Source organism: Sciurus carolinensis, chromosome 11 (assembly GCF_902686445.1).
Source record: "Sciurus carolinensis chromosome 11, mSciCar1.2, whole genome shotgun sequence".
Taxonomy (NCBI): Eukaryota; Metazoa; Chordata; class Mammalia; order Rodentia; family Sciuridae; genus Sciurus; species Sciurus carolinensis.
In genome coordinates this window covers 121,019,706-121,042,628 of record NC_062223.1, presented here as the reverse complement: position 1 = coordinate 121,042,628, position 22,923 = coordinate 121,019,706, and the positions used below count along the sequence as shown (strand labels likewise).

At 38.2% G+C, this 22,923-nt stretch overlaps 1 protein-coding gene and 1 pseudogene across 1 annotated transcript in view; both read left to right on the top strand.

Moving 5' to 3' along the window:
* The window catches only part of Blid (BH3-like motif containing, cell death inducer), a 77,607-nt gene extending 66,113 nt beyond the window's left edge, over window positions 1-11,494 (top strand). The window contains 3 exon segments of the mRNA XM_053743274.1: window positions 11,212-11,318; window positions 11,321-11,433; window positions 11,435-11,494. Of these exon segments, the coding sequence (XP_053599249.1) occupies window positions 11,212-11,318; window positions 11,321-11,433; window positions 11,435-11,494 (280 nt within the window).
* A 4,428-nt stretch (window positions 11,495-15,922) lies between these two features.
* Window positions 15,923-18,747, top strand: LOC124959667 (60S ribosomal protein L39-like; annotated as a pseudogene).
* The last annotated feature ends 4,176 nt before the right edge of the window (window positions 18,748-22,923 follow it).

Genomic DNA, 22,923 nt, shown 5'->3' with positions numbered 1-22,923 from the left:
TTCACGGTATAAAGTAGTTCCTGTCTATATTTTCATGCAGCTTCCAGGTCATGCCTGAAGGAAACATGGCAGGAGAGTGGGTGTGGGTGGCGGTGGGCAGGAAGAACTTATCATGTTCACTGACAATGATAATCCTGACCTAACTAAAACCCAGGGAGGCATGTTGGCCAGCAGCTCTGAATTAAGCTACACTTCAAGAAAAATAGGTTGCATTATGTCTTATATAGGGATAGACATTACTGAGAATGACAATTCTATAATGTTTTATTGCTTGTGAAGTTTTCTCACATTCATGGTCTCATAAATATGAAATGGAATGAGATAAGTTGTCAAAGAAGATTTTGGTTTGGGGGATGATAAATTAAAAGCAGAATTTAAAGCAGATTATTCTATTGATGGAATTCTACATGGACTGTGGGATAAAGTGACTAGAGAGAGAGGCAAAGAAGCTACTGGAGTTATCCAATAGGTAAGGATGCAAACAACTCAGATGACGATGGTGGTGAAAAGCGAAGAGGAAGGGATGGATGAAAGACATTTGCTGTGTAGAGGAGCAATGGGACTCTGTAACTAAAAATGGATTTGGGGAGGGAGAAGGAGACTCAAGGCAAAGATAACTCCCACATTTTATATCTGGAAGAATGATAGTGCGGAGTGTGGAAAAAGGGGAAGTGGTAAGTAGATTTTATGTCGGGTAAGGTTAGTTTCATCATTTCGTGCTTGGCTTAATGGTGATGAAGAGTCAAGAGTCATTTGTAGATGAGAAACTAAGACTGAAGAGTCACCATTTTTAACACAGAGAAGGGTTTTCTATAGAATGAGATTTTCATGGAGAAGCTTAAATGGTCCCCTTTTGCAAGGCAGAACTATAGGATCACAGCAACTATCAGCATCCCTTTGTTTTCTAGCACATAGGTGGATTATTGCGAAAGTGATATATTCTTCCCGTTGATCCAAGGATCACTTAACTTTGCAGATCCATTTCAGATGTTGTGAATGGCAAATGTGGTTAGAAAAATCTTGGAAAAGGAAGTTGGCTAAGATAAAATATGTCCAAATCATAGAATGAGTCATAGGAATAAAATCTTGGATATCTTATTTAACCATCAGCAAATTGTCTGACAAAATTACCCACCTACTTTTAAATAGAACAGACTTTCTATGTTTTATTTCCAATGGATACACAATTTATAGTTCTTTTACCCATCCCCACCCCACACAAATGAGTGTAAAGAGAGAACAGAAAGATGTTAACTTGAAGTCCCATTAATCAGTCTTTGAAGAAAACCCTATTATTAAGTACTTGATCATCAACATTACCAGACATTCATTAAACATCTGATTGTGTTTCTGCAAAAAATACACACATGAGACCAAAGTCACATGGGCCTGCCCTCTCTGGGTAGTTAGACCCCAAAGCAAGAGAGAAAATAGGGCAAAATGGCCAAATAGAAGTGCTTGAATGAGTCTCTTTTCAAGTATGTTAGCAAGGCCACAACTATCCTATTTTATCGAGGAGCACAATTCCCATATAAGTAAACTATTATAGAAACAAAAGCTTATCTATTCAGGTATCACAAAACCTGCCTTTGAACAGTCTCTTTGAACTCTCTTTTGGGGGGGGCGGTTACTGGAGATTGAACCCAGTGACATTTAACCACTAAGACACATCCTCAGTCATTTTTATTTATTTTTTTATTTAGAGACAGGGTCTCACTGAGTTGCTTCTGGCCTTGCTAAGTTGCTAAGGCAGGCCTTGAACTTGCAATCTTCCCGTTTCAACCTCTTGAGTTGCTTGCTGCATTACTGGCCTACACCATCATGGCTGACTTCTTTAAACAATTTTCAACACCTCAGCACTCAATGACTAGGGGTTCATCTGCATGGTGATTTCTGCGTGCCTGGGTGTCTTTCTCTGTTTTTTTGCTGTTTAGTTGTCTTTTGTGTTCTGCTATGGTAATTGTGTTTCCAGGTTTTCTTGGGCCTGTCTCTCTGTTGATCTCCCCCTTTGGAGTTTATTGCTCCAAAGCATCTTCAGACCTGGGGAAAAAGCTAACCAGAATTGTCATAAGTGTAAATGAAATGGATCAATAGACAGTTCTGAGGACTGTAGAGGGAAGGACTGTAGAGGGAAGGCATCACTGTATTGTGGAGACAGTGAGATTGCCACTTAAAGTGTTCAAAAATGTTTGATTTACTCATGTTTGCATTCCAGGCTGGGATCCAGGAAGTTGAGGTTGAAGAAATACTAACCTCTGGATAATAGAGGGCCTGTTGCTACACTCACACCATTGATTATTAGGTCCCAAGTTAACATCTAATTTGGGGATAAATGCAAAGTCTCATGTCTGGAAAGTGAAGAAATGACAAATGTCACTGTAACTAGCCTGAGAAAATAAAAATTTAGCTTAATATGACATTATAAAAAGGAGGTTACCCTATTCTAGTCCTGAATGTCTGCTCCAAAATATACATAGATACAGATACCATTTTGTTAATTTCATTGGAGGTCACTTTCTTACACCTGAGCAAAGGGGTTTCATTTCACTAACTGAAGACAGTCATTTTCAGAGCTTCTGCAAAGCACTGTCCACAGTGAGTCACAGAACAGTGCTCAAGAGAGTCAAGCACTGAAGAGTCGGCTATACACAAAACCTTTGGTAAAGAAAAGGGAAAGGGTCACTCTGCAGTCTATGACCTTTTCTTATTACTGAATATTAAGAAGTGCCAAGATTGGCTCCAAGTTTCAGGTCTTCTGTAAGTATTTTGTGTCTTTTTTTTTGTACAGGGATGAAACCAAGAGGCGCTTTCCTACAGAGCCACATCCCCCAGCCCTTTTTATTTTTTCCTTTTGAGACACGGGTCTGGTTAAGTTGCTTAGGGTGTCACTAAATTGCTGAGGCTGGCTTTGAATTAAGCTGCTGGGATTACAGACATGTTCCACCAGCTTATGTTATCATTTCTTGATGAATAATCATGAGTTCCTATCAGTGTCTAGGTAGGCTTTTTATATGTCAGGTGATGTTAGCTTTCCTTTCTTTCTTTATTATTTTTAGGTTCTACTGGGTACACAAGCTAGGTAATCCTCTTCCTTCTCCTTGCCATACGCTATTTTAATAGAAACATGTTTTAAGACTTGAAATTAATGATAACCTCTAGGTTGGCTATTTTTAAATGATATAGAAATGGTTCAGTTAAAAACACCATTTAGATTGTTTTATGTTAATGTTAGTTATAGGACAATCTGCCTACAAATTGGAATAGTGTTTGTATTTCATTCATCTGTAGTATGTCTGTGCAGAGAACCGGTGAACATAACATTTCCATTTTTAAACACAGTTAAACTACAACCTGGGGAGGACCCTGGGCTCAATGTCATCCTGAGATCTAAATGGCAGCAGTTCAGAGCTGTCTTGGAAGAAACGAGACTGGAAGTTCAATTAAGGGAGAAGGGCTTAGTGACAGCTTATTCAGGTTCAGGTACAGAGCAATAATTTACAAGATAGGGGCAAGTCTAAACAAACATAGGATTCTAAAATTTATAGGCAGGTGATAAATGGGAATATATTCACAGGCAAGCTGAAAATCAGACTTAGTAAAGAAAGATTTCCTCTCCACTTAGAGCAACCTCAGGATTGTCATAGCCACCCAGGAGTTCAAAGATGAATCTTGCTCCTCAATTAAGTAGGAATAGAGAGGATTCAATCCAAGGATTGCCTCATTGCTGGTACTGAACTGAACCAATATTTCTAAGTTAATTGCTCAATTTCTTCTGGAAAATTATGGAATGGGTTGTGGGTTTTTTGTTTGTTTGTTTGTTTGTTTTTGCAGTACTAGAGATTGAACCCATGGCCTTGGGCATGCTAGGCAAGTGCACTACCACTGATCTACATCCCCAGCCCTCTGGGTTGTTGGCATTTGAGATGCCTTTCCCTTATAGTGAAATGATTTCAAGATGGGAGAATTTTTGAATTCAAGTCTACAAAGGTTCCTGATGACATCATGAGAAGAAAGAATTTTCTAGAACATTTTCTTCCTTAGAGAAACATTTTTTTAAATATCTTTTAGTTGTACATGGACACAATGCCTTTATTTTTATGTGGTGCTGAGGATCAAACTCAGTGCCTCACACAGCTAGGTAAGCACTCTACCACCAAGCTCCAACTCCAGCCCCCTAAAGAAACATTTTTTAAAACTAACATTGCCAATGACTACACACTCAATATCAGGAATACTGAGTGAGTTATTAGGGAAATGCCTCAGACATTTTACAAGACATAGAAGAGAAATACGCTTCTCCTGGAAGAGACAAAAATCATGTATCTAGGTAAAAATTAAATTAAAGCCAATCTAGAACTTTATCACTCTCTTTCCCCAAATACACACCTAAGAGAGGTTTTCTAGAATGTAGTGGTGGTCGATATCACCTGGGGATGGCTGAAATAAAATTCACCTTAACTAAGACGATTATAACTTTAGTGGTGATGGGGAAGGAGAGTTGAAATATTTCTCATGGCTGCATTGTTCTTTGGACTTGTTCACATACCACATTTCCCCGTAATAGAGGAAATATTATTTCCATTTTACAGATGAGGAAGCCGTGGGTGTGAGAAGTTAAGCAGCTGCCCTGCGTGGCACATTCACTCCTACTGGTAGAGTCGAGATCCAGCGTTAAACCTGTCCTTTTCTTCCAGAACCAGGGGCAGTTCTTTGCTCTACACATCACCCATTCCCCGCCTGTACCTGAGAAGCTCTCATTATGTTTGAAGAAAGTCTGGCATTGAGAGTAGTTTCATGATGAACAAGACACCAAACTGAGGTACAGACTGTGCCTTGTGAACAGAAAGGACGTTGATTCCACTTAGTTTAGACCCAAGAAAGGGGAATTTGGCAAGGTGTTTTTGGCATAACTGAGAAGGTACTCCCTTGCTCTTTTTAATAAGCTTCACTGAAATTAGTCTTCCTAAAGTTTTTGGCTCTAGTAGGCTTGATTAATACAAGGTGGTTTGAGGACTCAAAAGCTGACTGTATTTGACTCATGGTCCATTCACTTTTGTTGTTCTTGTTGATTCATATTGTTAGACATGGATATTTTTCTCTTGAGTCCAATTTGCCATTCTTACTCATTCCTGTAAGCAGACTTCCTCTTTTTCTTACATGACTTCCATGCAAATAGGACACATTCATATCTATCTGTCTTTTGTCTACCACCAAACTACATCTCTATGAACCAGAGAGTAAATATTTTAGGCTTTGCAGACCATGTGATCTCTATTACAATCACTCAAACTGGCTGTTGTGTAAAAAAAAAAAAAAAAAATCTAAAGAATAAGATATTGGTATAACTGTGTTCCAATAAAACAGAAGGCGGGCTAGATTCAGGTCACTGAAATAGATTGCTGATGTCCAATCTAAAAGAAAGAGGTTTGTTTACTCACAAAAATTAAAAGTCAACCCAGATCTCCCTGTAAGTTCTTTGCCAGTGAATGGTGGTCATGGAGAAATGGCAAAGTTCCCCTGAGGTCTGAGACATGATCTACATGTGAAAAGTCACTTCCATCTTAAGTATGTAACTCATGAGTTTTGACAGGATTTACATCCATAAAACCACCACCATCGAAATATAAGATACCTTCATCAGTTTCCAAACTTTCCTTGAGCGCCACAGTTCATCTCTCCCTCTGGCTGTGGTGTAGGTGAGCACTGATCTACTTTTCTCTCTAGAAATTAGTGCACATTTCTACAGTTATATACAAACGGACTCATACAATATGTAACCTTTGGTGTCTGGTTTCTTTCCTTCACTATTACAATTTTGAGTCTCAACTGTGCTGTTGCATGTGTAAGTAATTTGTTTCTTTTTCTTGATGAATACTATTTCATTATAGTACAGATATATTGTAATTTGTTTAATCATTCACCATTTGGTGGACATTGGGTTGTTACCAGTTTTTTGGTGCAGAGAATATAGCTGTGATAGCATTTGCATAAAGTCTTTGTCTGAACATGTTTTTATTGCTCTTTGGAAAATTCTAGGAATGGTATTGCTGGATTAATATATATATATCAGATGTATATTTAACTTTTTAAGAAACTGCCTCTTGTCCACAGTTGCTTACTGTTTTACATTCCCACTCAGAGCATATATGTGAGTTCCAGCTTCTCTATCATTTTATTATACTGACAATTTATTATTGTCAGTTTTTTAATTTTTGCCATTCTAATGGGTATATATCATCATATCTTATTATTATTTTACTTTTCCTAATATTAATAATTTTGAGCATCTTTTCACATGCTTAATGGCTATTTGTATATCTTCTTTTATGAAATATTTCTTTAAATAGTTTTCTTTATTCTTAGGTTGTTTGTCTTATTATTATTGAATTATGAGAGATTTTTACATAAGACAAATATTAGTCTGTCATTTCACATGTATTGAAAACATTTTTTCTCAATTTATGGTGTATATTTTCATTTTCTTTTTTTAAAAAATGTTCTAATGCGTGCATTATAGTTATACATAATAGTGGGATTAGTTTGGACATATTCATGGATGCATATAAAATAATTTGCTTTATTTCAATCCTTGGCCCTTCCCCTTTCCCTCCCTTCCTCCTTGCCCTACTCTTCCTTCTATATATTTATTGTTTTTTAATTGGTGCATTATAGAGGTACAGGAAAATGGAATGCATCATGATGTAGTCACACAAACACACACACACACACACACACACAGCATAATTTGGTCAATTTCATTTCTGCAATTCCTCCCCTTTCCCATCTCCGCTTCCTTCTCCCCTCTCCTGTATTTTAATTTTCTTAATGGTAACCTCCCAAAGCAAAAGTTTTAAATTTCAAGCAAACCCAATGTATCAATATTTTTCTCTTATGATTCTTTGTTTTGGGGTCTTATTTTTATTATCTTTGCCTTCCCCCAAAACTCCAAAGATTTTTTCCAGTGATTTCTTCTAAAACATTTAGAATTTTAGCTTTTACATTAATATTCATTATTTATTTTGAGTTAATTTTTGTATCAGTGTAAGGGCCAACATTCTTTCTTTTCTCTACGGCCACCTCGCTGTTCTAGCACCATTTGCTGGAACAACTCCTCTCCCCACTGAGTTCTGTTGGCATTTTTGTCAAAAATCAATTAATAGTACAGTATAGGTCTATTTCTGGACTGTATGCTGTTCCATTGATCTGTTTGTCTCTTCTTTCCTCTAATATCCCTCTATTGTTACTATTCTACACATAGAATAACTCTTGAAATAAAACAGCATAGAACCTCCATTATTTTTAAATTGCTTTGAAAATTCTAGAATTTGTGTTTTCCATATAAATTTTAGACTGAACTGTGCAATTGACTTGTGTGTATTAACTTTGTATCTTGTGATTTTTACCAAATACAGTTTTCAATTCTAGTCATTGTTCTGTGGATTCTTTTAAGATTTTCTGCTTACACAAGCATTCATACTTCTACAAATATAGACATAATTCACTTCTACTTATGCCTTTTATTTTCTTGCTTTTTTTTGCAGTGACTAAGAAACTCTAGTGCAATGATAAATAGACATAGAGTAGGTAGGCATCCTTACTTTTTTTCCACTCTTAGGGGAAAATCATTTTATAGATCACCATCAAATATGATGTTAACAATAAATATTTTGAAAACTGTTCTTTATCAGATTCAAAATCTTTCCTTCTCTTCCTATCACTGAGAGGTACATTTTTTTATAAAAAGTGAATAAATGTAATCCCCACTACTTGGGAGTCTGAAGCAGGAGGATTTTAAGTTTGAGGTCAACCTGAGCAAGACCCAGTCTCAAAATACAAAATAATTTTGAAAACAGGCTGGAGATGTAGCTCAGGGTTAGGCGCCCCTGGTTTCAGGCGCCAGAACTAAAAAAAAATAAAAATAAAAAAGAATAGTATCAAATATTTTTATGCATATATTAAAATGATAATATGCTTTTCCCACTTAGTCTATTGATATGGTAGATTACATTCATTGATTTTTAAATATGGAGCCAATCTTACATTCCTGGAATTAACCCTAATTAGTCATGATGTATTTTTTAGACATTATTAAAATTATGTTTAGTTTTTTTTCCATCTATGAATATGCAGGATATTGGTTTGTAATTGCCATGGAATTTATTTGTCTGATTTTGGTTAAAAAATGAGTTGGGGAGTATCCCTTCTGCTTCTGTTTTTCTAAAAGCATTTGATAAGATCAGTGTGTCATTTCTTATTTGAATATTTGATACAAAGTACCGGCGATACCATGTGAACATGAAGTTTTCTCTGTGGGAAGGTTTGGATAACAAATTGAATTGCTCTAATAAATATAAAGCTATTTAGAGCTTCTGTTTCATCTGTGTCAGCTTTAGTAAGTTGTCTTCTTCATAGAATTTGTCCCTTTTATCTGACACTAACCTACTTATTTTTATATATTGAGTTTGAATTATATCTCCTCTGGAAAACCTTTCCTAACATTTCCAACAGAAGTGATTTTTCACACTTCATGTCACTCCTTTATCCAGTATCATTTATATCTCCACCTGCTGTTGAAGTTCAACCATGTCTCTTCCTATATTAAATTAAAAACCTAGAAGTTCATTGATTGCATCCTGTATATCTTTGAATCTCTATCACTTTGTATGGTGCCTGGCACATAATAATATGCACCCTTCAAAAAATGTTCAACTAAATTATTTCACTTAACATTGTCTAATTTATGATCACACTGAGGTGTTTCTAACTTCCTCAGTGAACTATCAGCTTCTTTTGCAAAATTGGAATGTGTCATTCATTGTTCATATTCCATCCACAGAAAACCAGTATTTTGTTAATTCACAGAAGGGTAGTAAAATGGAAATCTAGAAAGCATGCACAATAAAGAGTGGGAAATAGGAACCAATTTTTTTAGGTGCTGTTTTAGTCAGCTTGTCATCACTGTGATCAAAATACCTGACAAGAATAACTTAGAAGAGGAAAATTTTATTTTGACTCAGGGTATCAGAGGTTAAGTCCATGGTGGTCCAACTCCGTTGCATTGGGCTCAAGGTGAGGCAGGACTTTCATAGCAGAGGGCAGGACAGAGGAAAACTGCTCACCACATACAGCCAAGAAACAGAGGAAGGAAGAGGGGAACAATCCTCTTGTCTCAACTATGCCTTTCTCTTAACAAGTTTAATGTGTAGACCACAATGAAGTCACATCTACTACCTAAAAGCAGAAAGATTCCCATGTTGATTTCTGAAGACTAAAAGGCAGGTAAGAACAACCCTTCCAGGGCACATCCCCAGTGACCCATCTCCTCCATCTGTCCACAGCTACCACCCAGTCAGTCCATTAAGCAGGATGGACTGGACTAGGTTACAGCTCTCACAATCCAATCACTTCCCCTCCTTCCAATGTCTCTACATTGACATAGGAGTTTTTGGAGGGACAACTCATATTCAAATCATAGTAAGAGTTTATTATGTGCCATGCAATGTGATAATTTGTAGTATTTAATCTTTTAACCCCCCAAATAATTAGGCATAGAAGATATTAATATTGCCATTTTACAGAGTCATTAAGTGACAGGCCTGGATTTCAAATCCATTATCTAAACAGTCCTGTTATCCACATTCTTGGTTTCCTGGAAGATACTTGATGGATATTCCAAAGTTAGTTTTAAACTGTGTTAGACAAGAACATTCCATGGTCCCTCTGATTGAGTGTTAGAATCTGTAAATTTAGAAAAGTTCCAAAGTTTTCCCTGGATAAGTGTTTTGCCTCTAGCATGAAAATAACAGAAGTAGCATAAAAGATCAAAACAGACTTGATCTCAAAGTATACTGCATAACTCCCTGATGTCTCCTACTATTCTATAACGCTGGCATTCTTTGGCTGATATCAAATGCCACCATTATGGTTGTGGTTAGTTGGGAGCATCATTGTTTCCTGAGTTCCTATTCAAATGGCATAAGGGAAACTAAGAAGCCAAGGCCAGGATAACTCAAGCAGTCTCCACTGCTTGGTGTGAAAGGGGAGGATGTTTCCTTACAGGTTCTGTTGAGGTAGGTCTGTGGGCTTGTTTGTGCAAACCATGTTCTTTCTCATCATGCCTCCGTACAGGCTCTGTAAAACACCAGATCTGATCCCACAGTTCCTTCTTGGCTAGGAAGCTTGTACCTTCGGCCTCTTTTCTTTCTCAACACAATGGTACTCTATAATCCTCTAGATCTAAGTTGTTTTATGATTACCAGGCTCTTCCCCATTAACAATGTAAATAGTGTGCCATCTTTCCAATGTATACTCAGTCCAAGAACAAGGAGGAAAAGGCAAGTTTAAAATTTTTCTGACTCCAGACTACCTATTGAGACAGCATGCTTTCTGAAGTCTTCCCAAAGTGAAAAACAAAAAGTAATAGCATTGTATTTATATATTTGTATGTAATGCTATGGTCAGGAGCTAGATACTTCTCCAGGAATTGTTTGCAGCACATTATTGAGGCACTGGTCATCTTTCCCTGAGGTCTGTTATGGCAAGTGTGATTCTTTATGTGTTATAAGCACTAAAAAAGAGAACAGGATCAAGTCTTTCTTGACATTCTAGTCTTAGTTGCAATGACTCCTTAGGCATCTGCAGCTCTAGGTTCTTTCTGAGAAGTGAAGCAAGTACTCTTAGTTTCATCACATCATGGGGGAAAATGTAAAAAGCATCCCTACTTTCTAGGTTTCAAAAGTCAAGGTGAGGATCTTTCAGCTTATAAGTAGTATATTTGACTTCATTATGATCCACGCATTAAACTTGTTAAGGGAAAGATATCATTGAGGCTTAGAATCACAATTAGAAACACTTATGCAGGTCAACCTGGATCAGGTGATATAGTTCATGGAGACAAGAGAAAAAGATAGAATAATTCAGGACCATTAGAAGTGATTTTCAGTTGAGGATTTTTCTGAGTAATCACTTGAAAACAAGGGAAATTCCAGGAATAGTAGGATTTGGGAAGAAAAGAAGTGCAGGATGTGACAGTTTTTTTTTTTTTTTTTCTTTCCACCTAACACTGTGCTTAGGCAAAGCACAGTCCGTATGAGAGCAGCCATATAAAATCTTGATGGATGAATAGAATAGATGAATGGATGTTAAATTGTGGAGTTTCTTACATGATAGCTTCAAATTATGGTGAATTTGTTGTGTTCCACTGGTATATAGTAGAGGACCAGGAAAGACCTTTCCAGTAGTCCTAGAAGCTGGGCATGTGCTCTGCACTGCCTGGATAGGAAGGGCATTTGGCAGCTCCATTTATTCAGAGGCAAATGGATGCTCACAGCCAGTGTTCTCATGGATTTCAACAAATGACTTACATTGCCTGAGGACACAGGGTTTCCTCTGCCAAGGTATAATCCTGGCTTCTCTGCACATAAAGGAGATGTGTCCTGGAAACATGCACCAGAGACCTTCCTGTTTAACCAGGATAAAACTGCATGTTCCTTAAGAAAGGAACAGTCGTGATAGACATAGCAAGACATTAAACCAGACCCCAACCCCTGTTTGCCCCACTGCACTGCACAGAAGGGAATGTGATCTCTACAGGACAACTCAATTCTTGGCATGCTTTCCTACACACTTTAACCCATAATTTTTCCATACTGCTGTATTTTTGGCCCAAGTCGTGCAAAGAAATAATACAATAAAATTAAGATAAACTGTCTAGTTCAGAATAAAATGGTTTGGAAATCCATAGGATGGACAAAGAAAACTGTGATTAAACCTCAGAACAGCATAGCCCATTGCTATTCTTTTGCAGTTGAGTATATCTCCATCGTCCATTGGAAGTAGATAGCTGTCATATTGTTAAAATTACTCAACTGCATTGTATTCTCGGCGTGGGCATCAGAGTAACCTTGTGTAGTCATAAGGTTATTTTCTTTTTGTACTTTTGGTGAGCTTGTTTCTGTGTGGTAGTTCGTATAAGGTTTCAATTTTGAATAACATAAACCCTTTATTTCACTAGGTATCTTTATTTGAAAAATCAGATTGTGATTATGTTGTAAATAAGTCAGTCCTTTCCTTCTCTTTATAAAAAAGCAAAACAGAATAAATAAATAAGCCTACGGATGCTAAAAAGGGAACTTCTAGAAATAGAAAATCTACTAGCCTTTTATGAACTCAGATATTAGAATAAGTAGAACTAAATTTGTGGAGAAAAAAAGCAAAGCAAATGGAAAAGACATTTTTAAAGCTTTTACTTTAAGCCTCTCCAGTGTCCCCTTTTCCTCTCTGCTTCTTTCCACGGCCCTGACCCTACCGGTCCACAGTTGCAACTGAGCCCACAGGGCAGCTCAGAAACTGGAAGAAGAGTAGGATGAAACTTTTGGTTATTCTGCCCCTGTAATCTTAAACAGAACCACACAGTCTGACGTCCTCCTTTCTCCATTTCTAAAATTGCATCAAGGAAACTTCTAAATTATACCAATGATTCCTGAAGTCTTTGTAAGTAAAGAATTTCCTTCATTAAAAAAGTAAATAAAAAAAAAAAATAAGGACAACCACCACTTAGTCTTGCCTGGAATCTTAAGGTTGGGGGAAAAAATAATGAGAAACAAACCTTCCCTATATTCCTGTGTTTTGGGTATGCTCCTGGAAGTGCGGAAGGGAACGTTGGTTAAAAAAAAGTCTTGGTGGTTTTCAAAGATGGCAGGCCAAGTCATAAGAGAATGAGGAGAAGAATAGATTTACATAGTACTTAGTAAAGCATTGTGTATAAAGCACAGGTTTCAGTGTAAAAATCCTGGGAAACATGTCATCCTCTCTTTACCACATACACACCTCACATAGGTACCCTGTTTTTATTTTTCTTTAAGAAAATAAGAAAATCAACATGATCCTAAAGAAACAAAGGTTTTCATTTTTACTTTTATTTTCATTTCCTTTTGCTCTTACATTTAAGAGTTAAGACAACATTTCAGCGGAGAAATGTGGAGAAAGGTAAAGGGAAATCAATAAAGTTATTCTGTGACTTTTCCCAGGAGGAAGCTGTGTTAATCGAGGATGGCTAGCTTGGTTCTATATCAAGTCTGAAGAGAAAGCAGCAGTTGATTTCAGAACAGATTTCCCATCTAGACTGGCAGATATATGTTATACATATATACTTCTATATATACATGTATTCATATACGCATGAATACATACATATATACACACATTTATGTAATTTTTGTAAGACTAGTATACGTGTGTACATATATACACCTTTTTATATATAAATATAGTTAAATATATACATAAATGTGTATATATATGTAAGTATATACATACACAAATAAATGAACATTTAAAATTTAGGTAACAGTAATTGCTTTAGATAATTAGTAATACTAAATAATACACTTCCAATAAAATTTCATATATATCGACCTGGGATTATTTTACATTTTATAAGTTTCTTTCATAAATTTTTTGACTCCTAAACAAGGAAATTTATGTGAAAATAAATGAAGTGACAGACAGAATAGAATGGAAACTTGGAATGGAAACTAAGTTTCCTGACCCAAGGTCCCTGGAAGTGTCTGACCATTGGAAATCTAAGGAGCTCTGGGTCATTCTTATAGTCACTTTCTCTAAAGTTGACATTTTAAAAAAAATTATTTTCATATATTTCAGTTTTAATGGACCTTCATTTTATTCATTTATTTATATGTGGTGCTGAGAATCGAACCCAGCGCCTCACACATGCCAGGCAAGTGCTCCACCACTAAGCCGTAACCCCAGCCCCTAAAGATTGACATTTATAGAAATTTTCAGCAGGTCTGATTTCAGCAGAGATCAGTAGAGTGAAGATGGCCCAGGACTGCACAATTGCACTGGGCCAGGACGTCACGTTCATTAGAAGTTGTGGTGATTCCCTTATTGGCAAATTCAGACAACATGCTTGGGTAGGGGTCAGGATACCAGTGTGTTCCTGAGTGAGTTAGCTATTCTCTCTGTACTTCAGTTCTCCTCTAAATGAAATGCCATGAAAAATTTTTGTCTCTACTCAACAATACACCTTCTTATCACCCAAATATATTATCAATTTTTTTTTGTTCCACTAAAGTATCAGGAGATTTTGTAGACAGTTAAATATTGATCTCCTTTTGCATAATCCAATCTGCTATGAATAATTCCACCATGCTAAAACTCTTAATGTTTTTATTTTTTGTCTTGTATATTCAGAATCTATGCTGTTTTTAACACCAGTTAAGAGGCTGTATTTATTTTCTAAACCTAAATTCCATCTATTATGTTAACAAAACATTCTTGTAAGAAAATGGAATCCAGGAAAATGAGGAACTGTGCAATTCTAAAATTTCCCTGGAGGGAATTGTAAGAGTTCATCTAGTCCAATCCTCACTTTATAGTTGAGGGAGCAAATGATCTGAGAGGTGAAATATCTTGTCCAAAGTCACCATGACAAAGCTAAGTGGAGAACCCACATCTTTTAAATTTCAGTTCTGCGTTTCTTCCATTGGGTCATGTGTCTTGGGACCACTATAAACAGAAATAGAACCTGAAGTTCAAGTAAGCAGACCAGACAAGGATATGTCAGCCCTTGGTTTTCCCTAGGGCCAGATTCCAACTCTGTGTGCATAACTTAGCAGGCAAGACTTCAGCATCACCATGGAAGATGGAAGATTCATAGTTTCTGAAGCTTTTTCTTTGCCCTTTTCCATTCCACTTGACCGAGTCCAAAATCTGGATCTAATTGAACCCCCACTTTTCTTTGTTAATTTTGGACATGGCTGTATTTTATCTAATAGCGCTTAATTTGTCTTTGAGTTGACTTAACTCATTTTATATTCAACATTTACTGGGAGTTAATGTGATGTATCTCACAATGTCATAATTACAATCACAGTGCCACATGTCCTGTGTAGGATAGGCTTAAGGTGCAGAGGGGGCACTGAGGAAGGAGACACCAGACCACAAAAAGGACTCAAAGAAGACCAAGCAGGTCAGGTGATAATAATTCTGCTTTTACTCCCTAAAAGGACAAAGAAGTTAATTGTATGCATTGGTGTTTTGCAGAATAATATCTCCCTGTTTTCAACAGAAAAGAAATAATATATAATATTCCTTCCTTCATCTTCACACTCCCTGCCCTGGTCTGTAGACACCTTGCCAGTTCTCCATGAATTTTCTGAACAAAGCTGGTTTCCTGACACTTCAATTAATTCTTCCTGCACTGCAGAAAACAAGTCATCAGAGTTCAGAGATATATACATATGTAGATTAGTCAGGGTGAAGAAGGTATTGCTCACCAATTACTTCCTCCCCTAGTTTGGTTTTCAAATCTAATGTTTTCCTGTTTGTTTTTAAAAAGATATTAACAGGTAGAACTCTACATTTTTCCTCAAAGCACCCCAAATGCTGTTCACATTTTAAGCAGAATCAGAACAAGAGCCAGATTTTTATTTGTTTTATCTTCAGAGTGCCTTTCTTCTTCCTTACCTTAGAGCTTTTCTTACTTTTCCCTAAATTTTAAGATGTAGATTTTGGGTAATTGAGCTCATGACAGGAAAGGAAAATCATGCATTAAAGATTGATTGCCTGCATTTAATCAACTCGTTGGTCTGTGCTCCATAACACTGTGACCCAGTACAGTATTAAAGTCCCAGAAGAGTACAGAATAAATAAGCACGTGTAAAGCTCCTATTATGTGGCAAGTACAGTGCTAAGTACCAATAGGAGCAAAATCAACACAGGATATCCTCATTCAGAACATGTGAGTATGTCAAGTAAGACATGTACATCCACAGTCCCACAAACCCAAAAGTCCAGAATTGGGGTGGGCAATCAGAATATCACAGCAAATATTTAAGACTTAAGAATATCAAAAAGACAAAAGTACTTAACTCCCCCCACAATTTGGAGGGCTGTTTGGATGCCCTGCACTGCCCTGGATTGGGGTTGCAGCCCAACATCCAGGAAGGCCAACGCAGCAGACCCCAGAAGGTAAGCCTGGCTCCCTTTGACACAGTTCTCTTTGGTATTCATGTCCTTGCTATTTGTAGCAGGGAGAGACTCCTTGAGAAGTATCAAGTGTGCCAGATTTAAAATCTCCAAGGTAGCAGTTTCCACCTTTAAAATATTCCTCACCTTCTCCCCAGAGTGTTCCCTATTCATCTCTCTCCAGATTAATCTCAGCAGGAATTCTGATACTGCTGTGGCAACTTGGACCCAAAAATATGTCTCAAACTATGTTTCTATATTCTTTTAATTTTATTAGTGTGTTACACCACTCAGCACTTTTGAAACTCATCTATTTTACAAATGCTCAAGTAAATTTAATTGTATCTTGTTGAACCTCTTTCTTACTATGCTGTCATTTGTTAATAATGGGGGAAACCAAGATGCACAGGGTATGATTATTAATAACGATGCCTCTGATTTACATGAACCCACTGTTTGAATGAATTCAAGGCAGTTAGTACAAACCAGCACTTTCTTCCTCCCAAGAGCTGGGTTGGGACCTCAATTCTATGCTTGGTGCTATTACAACCTACCTGGGAAAAGCACCTCATCATTAATTGCCTCAGTTCCCTGTCATGAAACAGAAATAATGATATAAGGATATTTGCTGCCCAGCATGGTGGTATATGTCTGTTATCCCAGCCGTTATCCCAGCGACTCAGGAGGATGAGGCAGGAGAATGGCAAGTCCCAGGCCAGTCTTGGCAACTTAACAAGACCCTGTCTCAAAATGAAAAAAAAAAAAAGAAAAAAAAAAAGAAAAAAAAGAACTGGCTCCATGGTAAAGCACCCCTGGGTTCAATTCCCAGTAACAAAAAAATAAATAAATAATATTTGCTTCTCCTTCTCCTTATTCAAAACCTGTATCTAAATAGTTATATATATGTGGTATATGTGTGTGGTATGTATGTGTGTGTGTGTGTGTGTGTGTGTGTGTGTGTGTGATATTTTTGACTGAAAAATAGGAAGTATCTTAACTTTTTTAATGTGAATGAAAGGGTGAAAGACAATTTTAGGAGTGCGACTAGAAATCCTGAAATCTGAGTCATATTCCTATCTCTCCTTGATGATCACTGCCTGTCTGCCTTCCTGCCTATAAGTGCTTAGAGATCCAGGGAAAATAAGTGCTATTTAAAAAGGGAGGGGTTTTCTAAAGAGCAGGGATGTGGTCAGCAGAGGTGTCTCTAGGAACCAGAGCAGTCATAGGATTGTCTTTGAGATGAGAACTCTCTGGCTTCCAAAGTTTTGCCTTCCCTCACCTCATTCTCTCCCTTCCCCACACCCTCCAGGCTATGTGCAGCAGTTTCAAAATATAGAGGAACAACTCCACGTTGGCCTGTATCCTCTGTTGAATATCATCTCTAGACTCTTGGCCTAGCAGTCTCAATCTTCAAAAGTCCCAGGGGCAGAAATATACCTTTTGGATTGCCAGCCTGAACCTAATGACTGAATGGCAGGGAACCTCGACAGAAATAGATCTTGGCTCTCAAATGACACCCTTTAGCCAAGAATACTGATTTTCTTAATGTCAGACTCAATCCTCTTAGTACACAGGTAATAAGCATCTCACCTTTTGGAGGAATGTCCTCTCTCTGTGTCGTTAATATAGAGATACAGAAGCTTTTCTCTCTCACCTTGCTAGCCCCCTAAGTCTGTTGAAACTTACTGTCTACAAATTGGTTGAATCAGACCCTGATGCAGTTAGTGGACCATAGGCAACCCTCAAAGACCACGCTGGACAAGTGCCAGCCCTTCTATAGAGTTAGGCTGGAACCTGGATAAAGTTCTCCAACCCATCCAATGAAGCAGGAGAAGACAACAGAATGATTTTGTATATTCATATCAAGAAGTATTATTAAATATGTATCAAAGAATTATTGATTTCTCCTAACACCCAGAAAGCTAATGAAAGCAAAAATTTTCTTACTAAACAAAAATCCACATGTTCAGCCTGATACTATGTAGCCTGATACTTGGAGCCAGTGTGGATTTCGGATATAAAATGCCCGATGATTTGAGACCACTTGAGCAACAGATTGTGTGTACATACACTGCTTCCTGCTCGTTCAAAGTCTCAGTGCTTTAGGAAAACGGCTTTTCTGACCACATAGTACAAAACTAGCCTTCTTCCTCCTCATCTTTCTGCCAAGAGCAATCAATTAGCAAGGGACTGGCTTGGGAAATTTGGACAGTCTACATCTTGAGTGCCTATAGAGTTGAATGACTATGGTATCTCCTCCAGCTCTGCTTTGGGAACTGTCACCAACCCCAAAGGATACATCTTTACAAACTGTTCTAGATTGATACAATAAAAATGATCACAGTCTAGTGAAGTTAGTAACATAGTTGTAAACAAAATCAGTGGTGTCAAAATGCCAAATGTGATAGAGAAGGACAGAATGAATGTCATCATATTTAGATTTCCCTTGCCCACCTCTGTTCTGAGACACAGGCTGCTCAGATGAACAAGAAAGATCCGCACCCCACAACTGTACCTTGAAAACATGTTCTCCCGCCTACTTCTCCCTTTCTTCTCTTTTTTGACATCAGGGTTTGTGGGTGCCTGACTCTATTCTCCATCTTGTCTTCTCACAAGACCCTTAGGATCAAGTGATCCCTGACCAACAAGCAAAAGCAAACCCAACTTCCTTCCCAATGGATTTGGCTGAAAACTGGTAATAAAATCAGGTATAACTCTAAGAGGTGACATTGGAGAAGAACCAAACTGGGTCTATAAAGAATTATACCTGAGACAACTGGTATGAGGTGATGATCCTCTTACCACAGTAAGCTGAAAATACCACCATTGTCTGGAGAGTTGGGCATATTTTATTGGGAATGTGACTTTGTTTCTATGGTCTGAGCTAGTAGACTGGTTCAGTCAGAAATATGTGAAACCTTTTGTTTGTAAAAAAAAAATAAATAAAGACTAGAAGTTAACTTGCCAAGGACAGCAATTATACACACTTAAAATATTCTTTCCTTAGGCAAAATAAGGAATTATCTAATCTTTCTTCAGAATACACATTATGAAACCCTGTAGTCATTTAGGTCAGATGGTCATGAACCATTTCTAGCTTCTCGACCTCTTTTTCTGAAAAGAGGGCATCTGAGTTGGGCTGCTGATCACAGCTCTGGACTCAGTCACACCCTCTAAGTGTCAGCATTCTCCTCCCTGGACCAAGCCCAGAATAGTCCTGCATGGCCACGTCACCCTGGACACTTGATCACTTGATATGATCTGGTAGCCCACAGATCAGTGAGGCTTCAGACAGTTTGGCTGACTTCAAAGAGAAATAGCATGACTTCAGAACTTAGAGAAGAAACTAAGCAGACCAATTTTCTATCTTTCAGAAACACAAAAAAATGTGGCTCTAAGTGGGACCTCAGCCAGAGTATAGTCTTAGAAAATAAGGCTGCAATTCACCATTTATTAAATTCTATCTTGTATGGTGTTTCACTAAGCATTTTCCTAACGGAGATTTAGATATGAACACTGCTGTCTCATAAAGCCACAATCAAAACCATATTAGCATTAAAATGTATTCAAAAAAACATTTGGTGAGCTCCTGCTCTGTGCCAGGTGCTCTGTCCTGTCCTAAGGATGGAGGGGACCCTGCCACAGTCTCTTTCTTCATGACCTTAAAGTTCAGAGATAGAGATAGCATGGTAGGTAGATGATACATCGTTTTCTATTCTGTAGCTAAGGAAATTGCACTTTCCAGCACAGTGCCTGACATATAATTAAGTACTCAATAACGGTATTTGATAAAATCAGTAAAATGAAAAGAATGAATAAATGCTAAGATAGAGCCAACATAGGGTGCTATGGAAAATGCATAAGAAAAACTAAGCCGTTTTGAGGGAGCCAGTCGCAGAAAGTAGTCTTTACACTGGGAGAGAGCAAAGAGTATAAGAATGCTTATACTTGAGACTTGGGTTCAAATCCTGGAGTGGCACATGCGAGGTGGGTAGTTCTATCTATTCTGAACTTTTTTCTCTGCATCCATAAAATATTGATGATGCCTTTAAAGGCGGTTTTGAGTACTAACTGGTATATTAGTTATCTGCATCTGAAGCATAGAAGACCCTCAATGATAGTTATTACAGGAATCAGAGAACAGAATTCCACCTTTAAAGCAATAGATACTTAAGTAGTTAGATTAAGGGTACAAAGAATTCAAGGGTCAGATAGCAATCATAAGTTTCAAATCATCTTAGAAATACAGGACAGTTGCTACAGGAGTTCTTAGTCCTTGGGCCCACACAAGAGTGGAGGGAGGCCAATGACTTACCTGAGTTTGTCTTCCTCTTCCAGTCCATCCCAGAGGCTTTGATAGTCAGCTTTCTGCTGCAGAATAATGTGGCCCTGATGTGCCCCTGAATGACCCATTCATAGTAGGTTAAATACTTTCTTCCAACAACCTTAGGGCATTGTGATTTCACTGCTCATTGTGGGTGCTTGATAAAGACTATATGTGGGTGCGTATGTGTGTGTGTACAATATTTTCTCTGCGAGTTCTTGCTGTAATTCACTCTGATTGCTTTTACCCCAAATATCCCACATATATCAGATTCCTTTTTCTGTTCTTCCTTGCACTTGGGTATATGAGGGCCTTTCCTATTACATTCATATAGTTAGGTCAATTCACACACACACACACACACATACACACTCACTTACACACACCTGTTCTCTGCTCGCTTCAGCTTCTTTTTAGGTGGACTTTTAGGAAATGTCTAAGATGAATTGGATTGTCGGGTATGCTAATGTAATGGGGGGAGGGGAAAGGGAAAATTCTAGCAACCGACTTTTGGGGTTGTCTATAATATGAGACAGAAAGTGACAAAAATCATCAAACAAGAGAGTAAGAGAGGGCAGAGAAAGGAGATGGTGGTGACCAGACATGAAAGAAATGGCAAGACATAAAAACAATTTTACTTTGAAAAGGATAGAATTTGGGGAAGGGAGAACTAGAGGCATTGAAGATTATGATGGGGGAGGGAAAGCAATTGATTGGGACTTTGAAACCATGCCAGGAACCAAGAGCCAGGGGTAGTGGCAGAGGGGACGTCCAGGTAGGACAATTAAAACGGAAATCTGGCTCCTTACAGCACAGCATGGAGCGGGGCTACAGAATTTGCTGCAGTAGGAGGTGGGGCCAGTCTGGCACAGTCTGTGGGTTTGAAAGGAGCTGGGCGGGTTGGAGAATGCCAGTTAGCCTTTGTAGTTCTCAGCTCAGAGTGGGGGTGACAAATACTGGGCTTCAGGTCAGAAGCCTGGCTTGGGTGGCTTTTGGAGAAATTTCCTCTCAGCTCCCAAACTCTTAAAATGTGCTCATCACACGGCTGGCCTCCAATCACAGCACAAACACGTGTCCTGGAGGCTGTTCGCCAGCAGATTTCGGCTGGTACCTGTTGGCTGCCTGGTGGGGTCCTCTCCCTTTCCTGTTCCCTAGAAGCTGACAACTGGGCTGAACACAATATCTTTGCGTGTCTCCCTGCACCCTCCCCACGTGCTTGCATCTCCCAGACCCCTAGGGTTAATCCCCAGGACAACCTTGCTTTGAAAGAAAAAATGTGGGGAGCCTACTTGAAGATTTGGATCCCAGAGGCCTCTGTCCGTCCTGCCTCTGCTGGGCCCAGACAACCAAGGAGATGGACATTCACAGAGAAAGCAGTAAGTTTTTATTGTTGTTTTTGTTGTTTGTTACTTGCAAAGCTTGGTTGCCGTCCATAATTAGGCTCCTTGAAAGCATGGGGTCTTCTTTTCTGTTTTTTCCCCTCTCCTTTCTTTTTTCTTCTTTTTTTTTCTCCTCCCTTTCGTTCTCAGCAAAAATAAATCATACCCCTTTCTCCTCCAGGGAGTGATTCATAAAAGCAATTAAATTAGAAAGTGCTTTTCTTCATCGTCGCTCCTATTCCAGGTTAAAGATATCTGAGGTTGATCTGTGTATTCTCCACACTGTAATATGTGAAACTGTATCTGCATTTGCTAAAATAATTTGTGCTGATGGTTCTTCTTCAGAATAAATACTATGTAACTGGCTGATGGACCGTCATTATGCTGAATTTGTCCCAAGACTTGCAAAGACATCTTCTTTGGGGGATTTTTGTGCATATTTGCTCCTCCTCAAAGGAAAGGATAGACAGACTTTGGAAGGAGGGTGTGGTCCAGCTGATTCAGTTTCCTTCCCGGCCCATCACTGACTCCTTCCTCCTGCTCCTCCCTTTCCCCTCCTCCTACCCCAGCTCCTCAGCTTCAACCTGAGCCAGCTGTCAATGCAATGTCATCTACCTTTCTGTTCCAGCCATGTTAGCCTCAGTCAGGTAGGAGACCACTCCCCAAAACCGCACTCATTGCATTTGTGATCTCAGCAAATTTTCAGACCAAGATGTGGATCAGACAATAGCATCTCCTCTCTCAGCTTCTCCCATCCAGGGATTATTAGCCAAAGTAATAATAACAATAATAATACTGCACTTAGAAGCTGTCTAGTACATCTCATCTTCTGAGAGTCTTATAGATGCTAACTAATTAATCTTCCCAACACTCCATATGGGAGGTAAATATTCTTAACCATGATAGAAGACATACATACCTGTGTGTATGCTAAGGACAGCAAAACAGTTCACTTATTTATCATGGTTCACTTGATATAGTAACTGGTATTTTTAAAACACCCATCATAGATACAATAATTAGAGATATGCTTTTGTTAACAAAGCCACTACCCACTTCTAGCGTACCCTTGGGTACTAAATAATTACCCACTTTGTGTGGTTATCTAGCTCACTAATTACCCACAGAAATTGGGGTCAGGTGTTAACTGCTTGAAATAAGTATCCTCCAAAGACATCCCTGAGTTGTATAGAGAAAATGATGTGTTCATAGCAAAACTTTCATAAGTCA